Source organism: Mizuhopecten yessoensis, unplaced genomic scaffold (assembly GCF_002113885.1).
Source record: "Mizuhopecten yessoensis strain PY_sf001 unplaced genomic scaffold, ASM211388v2 scaffold11145, whole genome shotgun sequence".
In the NCBI taxonomy this organism is placed as follows: domain Eukaryota; kingdom Metazoa; phylum Mollusca; class Bivalvia; order Pectinida; family Pectinidae; genus Mizuhopecten; species Mizuhopecten yessoensis.
Genome location: NW_018408902.1, coordinates 3,436,774 through 3,447,600, shown reverse-complemented (window position 1 = coordinate 3,447,600; position 10,827 = coordinate 3,436,774). Strand labels below are relative to the sequence as shown.

Below are 10,827 nucleotides of genomic sequence, written 5' to 3'. Positions count from 1 at the left end.
CCCCTTGTGTGATACAAGGTATGTTCCACCCGCGCTCGGCTAATTCTCACTACCACATGTGTGATACCGGGTATGTTCCACCCGTGCTCGGCTAATTCTCACTACCCCTTGTGTGATACAAGGTATATTCCTCCCGTGCTCGGCTGATTCTCACTAGCACTTGTGTGATACCGGGTATGGTCCTCCCGTGCTCGGCTAATTCTCGCTACCACGTGTGTGATACAAGGTATGTTCCTCCCGTGCTCGGCTAATTCTCACTGCCACTTCTGTGATACCGGGTATGTTCCACCCGGGCTCGGCTGATTCTCACTACCACCTGTGTGATACCGGGTATGTTCCTCCCGTGCTGGGCTAATTCTCACTACCACTTGTGTGACACCGGGTATGTTCCTCCCGTGCTGGGCTAATTCTCACTACCACTTGTGTGACACCGGGTATGTTCCTCCCGTGCTGGGCTAATTCTCACTACCACTTGTTTGATACAAGGTATGTTCCTCCCGTGCTCGGCTAAATCTCACTACCACTTGTGTGATACCGGGAATGTTCCTTCCGTGCTCGGCTAATTCTCATTACCTCTTGTGTGATACAAGGTATGTTCCGCTCGTGCTCGGCTGATTCTCACTACCTCTTGTGTGATACAAGGTATGTTCCACCCGTGCGCGGCTAATTCTCACTACCACTTGTGTGATACAAGGTATGTTCCTCTCTTGCTCGGCTGATTCTCACTACCACTTGTGTGATACCGGGTATGTTCCTCCCGTGCTCGGCTAATTCTCACCACCACTTGTCTGATACTGGATGTGTTCCTCCCGCGCTCGGCTGATTCTCACTACCACTTGTGTGACACCGGGTATGTTCCTCCCGTGCTCGGATGATTCTCACTACCACTTGTGAGATACCGGGTATGTTCCTCCCGTGCTCGGCTAATTCTCACCACCACTTGTGTGATACTGGATGTGTTCCTCCCGCGCTCGGCTGATTCTCACTACCACTTGTGTGATACCGGGGATGTTCCTTCCGTGCTCGGCTAATTCTCATTGCCTCTTGTGTGATACAAGGTATGTTCCTCCCGTGCTCGGCTAATTCTCACTACCACTTATGTGATACCGGGAACGATCCTCCTATTACCACTTGTGTGATACAAGGTATGTTCCTCCCGCGCTCGGCTGATTCTCACTACCACTTGTGTGATACAAGGTATGTTCCTCTCGTGCTCGGATGATTCTCACTACCACTTGTGAGATACCGGGTATGTTCCTCCCGTGCTCGGCTGATTTTCACTACCGCTTGTGTGATACCGGGTATGTTCCTTCCGTGCTCGGCTAATTCTCATTACCGCTTGTGTGATACAATGGATGTTCCTCCCGTGCTCGGCTGATTCTCACTACCACTTTTGTGATACAAGGTATGTTCCTCTCGTGCTCGGATGATTCTCACTACCACTTGTGAGATACCGGGTATGTATACAAGGTATATTCCTCTCGTGCTCGGCTGATTCTCACTACCACTTTTGTGATACCGGGTATGTTCCTCCCGTGCTCGGCTAATTCTCACTACCACTTGTGTGATCCCGGATGTGTTCCTCCCGCGCTCGGCTGATTCTCACCACCACTTGTGTGATACCGGGTATGTTCCTCCCGCGCTCGGCTGATTTTCACTACCACTTGTGTGATACCGGGAATGTTCCTCCCGTGCTCGGCTGATTCTCCCTACCACTTGTGTGATACCGGGTATGTTCCTTCCGTGCTCGGCTAATTCTCATTACCGCTTGTGTGATACAAGGTATGTTCCTCCCGTGCTCGGCTGATTCTCACCACCACTTGTGTGATACAAGGTATGTTCCTCCCGCGCTCGGCTGATTCTCACTACCACTTGTGTGATACAGGGTATGTTCCTCCCGTGCTCGGCTAATTCTCACTACCACTTGTGTGATACCGGATGTGTACCTCCCGCGCTCGGCTGATTCTCACTACCACTTGTGTGATACCGGGTTTGTTCCTCCCGTGCTCGGCTGATTCTCACTACCACTTGTGAGATACCGGGTATGTATACAAGGTATATTCCTCTCGTGCTCGGCTGATTCTCACTACCACTTGTGAGATACCGGGTATGTATACAAGGTATATTCCTCTCGTGCTCGGCTGATTCTCACTACCACTTTTGTGATACCGGGTATGTTCCTCCCGTGCTCGGATGATTCTCACTACCATTTGTGTGATACCGGGTATGTTCCTCCCGTGCTCGGATGATTCTCACTACCATTTGTGTGATACCGGGTATTTTCCTCCCGTGCTCGGCTGATTCTCACTACCACTTTTGTGATACCGGGTATGTTCCTCCCGTGCTCGGATGATTCTCACTACCATTTGTGTGATACCGGGTATGTTCCTCCCGTGCTCGGATGATTCTCACTACCATTTGTGTGATACCGGGTATTTTCCTCCCGTGCTCGGCTGATTCTCACTACCACCCGTGTGATACAAGGTATGTTCCTCCCGTGCTCGGCTGATTCTTACTACCACTTGTGTGATACAAGGTATGTTCCTCCCGAGCTCGGCTGATTCTCACCACCACTTGTGTGATACAAGGTATGTTCCTCTCTTGCTCGGCTGATTCTCACTACCACTTGTGTGATACAAGGTATGTTCCTCTCTTGCTCGGCTGATTCTCACTACCACTTGTGTGATACCGTGTATGTTCCTTCCGTGCTCGGCTGATTCTCACTACCACTTGTGAGATAACGGGTATGTTCCTCCCGTGCTCGGCTAATTCTCACTACCACTTGTGTGATACAAGGTATGTTCCTCTCTTGCTCGGCTGATTCTCACTACCACTTGTGTGATACCGGATATGTTCCTACCGTGCCCGGCTAATTCTCACTACCACTTGTGTGATACAAGGTATGTTTCTTCCGTGCTCGCCTGATTCTCACTACCACTTGTGTGATACCGGGGATGTTCCTTCCGTGCTCGGCTGATTCTCACTACCACTTATGTGATACCGGGAACGATCCTCCTTACGGTACGTGTGTCGTCATGTTTTTTTTATCTTCACGTTTTATTTAGACTTTGTTGTTGCGAGGACGCAGAAACACTGAATAAACAAATTCATGTTAATAAACTTCTAACAAAAGTTCACGGTTACTTTTAAAAACTGCTAATATCAAAGGCGTATAACGCAGAATCGGGTTTTTTCTTTTGTGTCCTCTACAAAGAGGACGTGGAAGAGACCAAAGTTGATCTGCTGCCCCCATTGCAACGCCTTGGATCTTTTTCGTTTCCAATCTTTCCCGTCATCTTTCTTTTATATCTGCTAACTGTTTCGGGTCATGTCTCCTTATTGGCACCCGTCCTCATATGATCCTGGCTGTTTCAGGGACGTTAAACCCCAAACAAACAAACAAATAAATAAACAAACAAATTAGTATGTCTCTACAGATTGAGTATGAGTTTCCATACTCAGTTAGTTCTCATTTCGGGACGAGACTCTTTTTGACCAACAATTTAAAAAGCTGAGTTTTTAACGCAGACAACTGAGCATAGGCAAAGAATATTCAACGGTCACCATGACAACATGCCGCCGTATCCAAATATCTATTCATTTGCCCAAACTTAGGTAATGTGTGCAAGTTAACGGTCTTGAAACTCACTGAGATCTTGCAACAAATTTAAAACGCAAACAAATGTCGATCTCCGTATAGAAAAATTGGAATAGCTTTAATTTTCACAGATATTTTTCCAGCTGAACGAGAATATGAGCATGAGCACAGCATCTGAGTTAAAATATGGGAATGGTTTCATAACTACGGGTCCTTATTTACAACTAATATTCGATGTCAAGATAAATTCGCCCTTATTGCGGAGGGCAAAAATCCGAAAATTAAATTGCGTCGAAAATGTCCAGGTATACAGTAATATGAACACTTATCTCTTTACACTAATCAGACAACAGAAAAGGTAATGTCGTTGCCAATTGCTCTCCACATTTCTACAAATAGCTGTATTGAAAATACATTGTACATTTGACACAAGTAAAAAATATTGAAATTACATGTGATACCAGCAGCTATGAGCATGGTTTTAAATAAACGTTGAATGTTTTTTTTCATTTCGATGAAAAGAAAACAATCGCTAGAAATACGAAGATGGAGGCATCTATTAAATTCAATAGTACGTAGATACCAAGAGTTAAGCAAAGTAAACATTTAACAGCAGTCACGAAATGTACCATTCAATATGTTTAGGCGGGGGCCTATTGTTACGTAGACAGGAAAGAGTTCACCATACCAGCTGACGTCACTTTTCCAAGGTGTGACACGAACTGTTGATCACTCGGTGAGAACACAACTCCCACCCTTACTTTAATTCTGTACCCGTAACAAATTGCCTCTCCGAAAGCTCTGATATCTTCTGGTGTCCACCATCTTGGTTGGCGGTCAATCACGTGATCTAGAGCCCCACCTTCTCTCAGGGCGAAATAAACGACGGTGGAACTATTGCACGTGAGAAGGTTGTACTTGTTGTTAGCCTTGAACTTTAACCACCACCTTTTAACCTTATATTCATCTAATATTTCGTCGGTAATGTTGATGGCATGGACGGGAAGTTTTCCGAACTCGGCACGAATATCATCCTGTATCGTTTGTTGGTCACGTGCTATCACCCACTCGGTCGCCTGTAAAAGAAGTAAAAAGTTATGCAAGTACAATGTATCTCCAAGGTCATTACCGAAAGAAAAACACCAGATCACGTTGTAAGATGTGTGCCGAACAAAAGATCAAATTATTGTTATTTAAAGTTAAGTCCAGGTTCATGTAATGTCATTGTGAGTGGACAAAATTATATGAATCAAAACTGCTTGAAAAATACTGAAATTGGTTATTTGAAATATCACTCATAAAAAAGGAGGATTTTCTATATATAGACGCGAAATATGTTATCAAAATAATGTTCTTTACCTGGAGGATAGCACGCTGTCTTTATAAACATTAAAATGCTTGACATTGCAATTTAGCAGTCAGCAAATTGGCAACCATGAAACGTCAATAATTTGCAATTAAATATATAGAGAGCAGCGAAATACTATATGAAACAATGAGGAAGTTTTAAAATTGAAGAGTAGAAATTGTATAGATATGCATATGATAACTTGGACTCATAACAATTCCTTAACTACCTCAAAGACATAAAGATGGACTACGAAAACATAAAGGCTGCAAATGTGGCTACATATTGTTATACATATTGTGTCTAAATTTTTGATGCATTTTTTTCTTCTTCAAATATATCAGTTTTGTCAGTAACATCCACGTAAACCTTCAAAACTCTAAATCCAAAATGTTCAAGGGAAGAGAATGTTTGCTGATCTTCTAGTCAAACAGTTACAATTAAATACTTTTACACGAATCACTTCCTCGCTAGGAAAATTGCTTCAGACAGATGTCTACCAAATGCATATCACAAAGATAGGAATTGTGATTTTATCAAATATAATTGCAATGTATACTTACAGAAACTGGACTTTTCTCCAGCTGATACGTTGGTCTCCAACTGATGTAAGCCCCGTCCCCAAGGGCCATGGAGACATGACCCCACGAGGATTTGGTATTCCAAATGTATAACTTCACTACCATCACGGAAATAGCATCATTGCGACGTTAATCTGAAACATCAGAAACATCTTACAATTCGACAAAACAGCGTCCCCTGTCGATGAAATAAAATTCAATGTCGATATTACACTACTATGTAAGAAAAATCGTTTTGTAAATTCACTAGTTCGTTTTATGATATACCTTTTTTGTTTAAATAGTCCACTGCTCGTTATGTAGAATGCCCGTTGTTAATATCCAGTTTGATTAGATTATTGAATGTTTTTATTCATAATTTGTTTTCGTTTTGTAAATCACATGTTATTTTTTTATGATATTTTAAACGTACCTATTTTAGCACGGTATCAAAATTTAATAGATCAGGACATTTATGAATTGTGGCATCCCGGAAATATGCAATAGAGAATAATATACAAGAATCCCAATTAGCATTCATGGTTTAGCGCAATGATTAAAGAGCAAAAAGTTCTAAAATCAGGCTACCTCTAAAATATGGGCGTTAACAGTATTGCCTGTTTGTTTAAATGATTGACAGGAAAATTTATTAAAATCGCATATTCGTTTTATAAAATTGCCTGCTATTTTTATTTTATCAGATTTTGTTGTAGTTCTGTTTGTTTATAATGTTATATATTCCTATGTGAATAGTTTTTTTTTTTTTTTTTTTTTTTTTTTTTTTTTAAATTTTTTTTTTTTTTTTTTTTTTTTTTGTATGGTTCAAAACGTATGCTCTGCCCCTTCGGCTGTCCTTAATAACGCCCTTATCAACATATGAATACCTCTTCTACACATTACATCACCGACAAAACAATATTATGAACCTTTCATTCCAATATATGATATGTTTTGCATAGGGCTCTTATCTAACTAACATCAGCTTACCAGTAAAAACAGGCCTTCTATAAATATAATTAATAGATTTGTGGCTCAAAATAAATCTTCATGTGTTGTTTTCAGGTTTCTTAAGTCTTTTAAATAATTCTTTTGACACCCTACACCGACTTAGTCATTATTAACTATTGATATTGAAGGGTGAAAGGTTTCGGATACTTTAAACCGACTAAACAGACAAATCTTCCCAATGATGACACTGTCTTCTACTTTCGTCATAGTATATATCAACTATTAACTCATTCGCCCCTGAAATTTCGTAATGGACTATTCTAACCTTAGAATTGGAAGAGTTCAAATGTGTCTTCAGGGGTGAATGAGTTAATGGAAATAAAAGGAGATAAACAATTCTTACACTAACTGTAAACATGTCGTGATGGTCCACGAGAATGATCACATACAAAATTAAATAGTCATTATCTATAACATGTGCTCCACAAACGTAAATACAATTTAAAAACAATTCACCAACGGAACTGTAACGTTATAACCCGGACGCACTGTCGTTGTGTTTATGAAATGATACATACCTGTTTGGACACATAATAAACCTTCCGTAGCCTCTTATTGTTTGTACAGGGAAAACTTGGAATAAGAAAAACGTTTCTGGGAAATCTGTTGACGGAAATGAGCTAAGCATTTCATATACAGTCAGTGTATAATTAACATAGCGATCTCAAGATAGGTTATCTATATAGAACAGAATGGGATATTCAGTACTTGCTCCGATTACCGTGTGTCTTGGCTAATGTGTATATTGATGTTGTGTCGCTGTACAAACTATCCTTGTGATTTAGCACTGAGGCCTTTGAGAATATAAGATTATGCATTGGTTCAGGTCAGGGTGGTTATTATATATTAATATCATATTCATGATATATTGAACTGTCAAAAGTGCAACAATATTGGCCGTCAAAAAGTACGGCTTAACCCTGGTATGTTAACAAGGCATGCTTGTTTATCCTAACACCTGCCGGAACGACCCTGAAAGCTAAGTGATTCTTTAACAATAATACAGATCTGATAGTTCTTGAAAATGTATTTATTGTCTCTGAACAAACCGACGGGAAAATATCAATGTATGCCACTCGTTTTAATAAGTAAACCGCTGGAACACCAGTTCACTTACAGCTTATATATTCCAAAGTCTCTTTTCCTTTTCCGAAGTTTATGTACAACGAAGTCTTGATATAGTGACCCTCGTTTATCACCATACAATAATACCTTGATATAGTGACCCTCGTTTATCACAATTCAATTATACCTCGATATAGTGACCCTCGTTTATCACCATTCAATTATACCTCGATATAGTGACCCAAGTTTCATTTTCAATCTTACAACTGACATATTATTACAAAGTTTAGGTTCCTTTACCCACGTTTAAATACAGTGATTTCATACCATGTACATCGTTTATAACTATACCGTAATACCTCGGTGTAGTGCCCCTAGTGTCATTTCTCATCTGTACATCGTTTATAACTATACTGTAATTCCTCGGTGTAGTGCCCCTAGTTTCATTTGTCATCTGCACATCGTTTATAACTATACCGTAATACCGCGGTGTAGTGCCCCTAGTGTCATTTGTCATCTGTACATCGTTTATAACTATACTGTAATACCTCGGTGTAGTGCCCCTAGTGTCACTTGTCATCTGTACATCGTTTATAATTATACCGTAATACCTCGGTGTAGTGCCCTAGTGTCATTTGTCATCTGTACATCGTTTATAACTATACCGTAATACCTCGGTGTAGAGCCCATGGAGTCATTTTTCATCTGTACATCGTTTATAACTATACTGTAATCCCTCGGTGTAGTGCCCCTAGTGTCATTTGTCATCTGTACATCGTTTATAACCTTACCGTAATACCTCGGTGTAGTGCCCCTAGTTTCATTTGTCATCTGTACATCGTTTATAACTATACCGTAATACCTCGGTGTAGAGCTCATGGAGTCATTTTTCATCTGTACATCGTTTATAACTATACCGTGATACCTCGGTGGAGTGCCCCTAGTGTCATTTGTCATCTGTACATCGTTTATAACCTTACCGTAATTCCTCGGTGTAGTGCCCCTAGTTTCATTTGTCATCTGTACATCGCTTATAACTATACCGTAATACCTCGGTGTAGTGCCCCTAGTGTCACTTGTCATCTGTACATCGTTTATAATTATACCGTAATACCTCGGTGTAGTGCCCTAGTGTCATTTGTCATCTGTACATCGTTTATAACTATACCGTAATACCTCGGTGTAGAGCCCCTAGTGTCATTTGTCATCTGTACATCGTTTATAACTTTACCGTAATACCTCGGTGTAGAGCTCTTGTTTCATTTGTACATCGTTTATAACTATACCGTAATACCTCATTATAGTGTCCCTAGTTTCATTTGTCATCTCGCTTATAGCTTACATAATCCAATGTCTGTTTCCCTTTACCAATGTTTATATACAGTTAAGTTTTGATATCATCTACATCGTTTATATATATACCGTAATACCTCGGGTGTAGAGCCCTTAGTGTCATATGCCACTATTTTGCAATATAGCAGGGTCTTGCTGTACCAATGATATTTGTCCTCGGAATCTTACTTATGTCTATATTGATGATGTATATATAACATGTAATTAAGTTATCGTAATTAGAACTATTTCATATTTGTAATATATTATTTCGACAAGTTGTGATACGTGACTGACTCGGATAAATACGGTATATTTAAACAAATTTCAGTATAATTGCCCACTCATTTTATTTCTATAGAATATATGCAATCGTTTTGACTTGCTCCTTACAGTCTATGTAATTTTAATACAACGATGACGTACTCTTACCTACAAAATGACCTACTGGAAATGTATATCACGATATTAAATAAGTATACAAACTATCTATGGTCACGTGCAACATGAATATGTGTTTTCATTGCTTTGGAAGTAGGTATCCTATTAAGTCGCACCGCGTTTCATTCAGGATCAATTTTAAATACTAATTGCACCAGTGCTTAGCTATTATACATATACAAAATATACACGTTTTCTCACCGACTGAGTGACTGTACAGCAATTATGAAAATGTTGTTTTCTCATGTTATCTTATCAATACAGATTATAATATAAGTAGAGGAAGATAGAGACAAAAGTTTTTTTCACGTTAACGTATCAATATAGCTCATACTATTAGTCACGTTAACTTTTCAATACAGATCATAAAATAAGTAAAGGAAGATAGAGACAAAAGGTGTTTTTTTCACGTTAACTTTTCAATAAAGATCATAATATAAGTAAAGGAAGATAGAGACAAAAGGTTTATTAGACATGAGTATATGTACAAGGTTTAGTACTTACACCAGGAACAAGGAAGTTAGGGACAAGTGGTTAGCAAGGACATATTTGGAAGATATAGACATGTGGCGAATAAGACATGTTTATGTGTAGATTCTTTAGTACACACATCAGGAAGTTTTAGTTGGTATATGAGATACGATTTATATACTATGCTTTAGTATTTATTACAGATATAGAACTGTGGCTCATAAGACATATTTGCTTTCAGCATTTTCTGTTAATATCTAAAATGACGCTTAATAGACATATTGTTTATGAAATACGTCTGCATATACTATGTTTATTATATGAAACAGGAAGTTATAAACAGATGTTTATAAGACATGTTTCATGTTTAGAATGTTATGTGCGATATAATGATATTGAATATTGAATAATGTTCTAATTATAGCTCTACTATCGATAGATTTTGAATAACATATAGCTTTTTTTTTTTTTTTTTTTAAATGTATGTATCTCATTTTTGTCAAGTGTATAACATATAATGTGAATACTTACCCTAGTTGTGTCACTGGTCAACTGTTATTTTATATATACTAATGGTTCATTAGTAAAAACCTGGTTCAAGTTAAAGTTCCTCATTCCTTAGGTTCTACAACTTATCGGTTTATCGTGCATGATTATAAAAAGGAACAACATATACACATATGTTAAATGGTTTCCATCCATGTGTATATAAAGCCTACATAATGAGTCAGTGTCTGGTGAATAGTCTACTATCCATGTGTATATCTAGTGTACATAATGAGTCAGGGTCTGGTGAATAGTCTACCATCATGTGAATATCTAGTGTACATAATGAGTCAGGGTCTGATGGATGGTCTACCATCATGTGAATATCTAGTGTACATAATGAGTCAGGGTCTTGTGAATAGTCTACCATCATGTGTATATCTAGTGTACATAATGCGTCAGGGTCTGGTGAATAGTCTACCATCATGTGAATATCTAGTGTACATAATGAGTCAGGG

The 10,827-nt window shown here is 39.1% G+C and overlaps 1 protein-coding gene across 3 annotated transcripts; it reads right to left on the bottom strand.

Annotated features, from left to right (window-relative positions):
• Positions 1–3,693: 3,693 nt before the first annotated feature.
• LOC110466816 lies at positions 3,694–10,547 on the bottom strand. Of its 3 annotated transcripts, none has more exons than XM_021523579.1 (3): positions 10,355–10,547; positions 5,510–5,661; positions 3,694–4,674 (listed from the first exon to the last, which is right to left on the bottom strand). In XM_021523579.1, exons 2-3 carry the CDS (start codon positions 5,630–5,632, stop codon positions 4,258–4,260), a joined length of 540 nt encoding a protein of 179 aa, XP_021379254.1. In that variant the 5' UTR covers positions 5,633–5,661; positions 10,355–10,547; the 3' UTR covers positions 3,694–4,257. The 3 variants fall into 3 exon arrangements, with proteins under 3 accessions (XP_021379254.1, XP_021379256.1, XP_021379255.1); XM_021523581.1 differs by lacking the exon at positions 10,355–10,547 and adding an exon at positions 9,857–9,877; XM_021523580.1 differs by lacking the exon at positions 10,355–10,547 and adding an exon at positions 7,033–7,161.
• Between the last annotated feature and the right edge of the window lie 280 nt (positions 10,548–10,827).

Bases quoted from the DNA above. Each gene is read 5' to 3' on its own strand.
- LOC110466816 (XM_021523579.1), bottom strand. From the start codon at position 5,632: ATGGTAGTGAAGTTATACATTTGGAATACCAAATCCTCGTGGGGTCAT. The intron at 4,675-5,509 runs GTAAGTATACAT...CTTCTTTTACAG, and splicing joins TGGAGAAAAGTCCAGTTTCT to GCGACCGAGTGGGTGATAGC.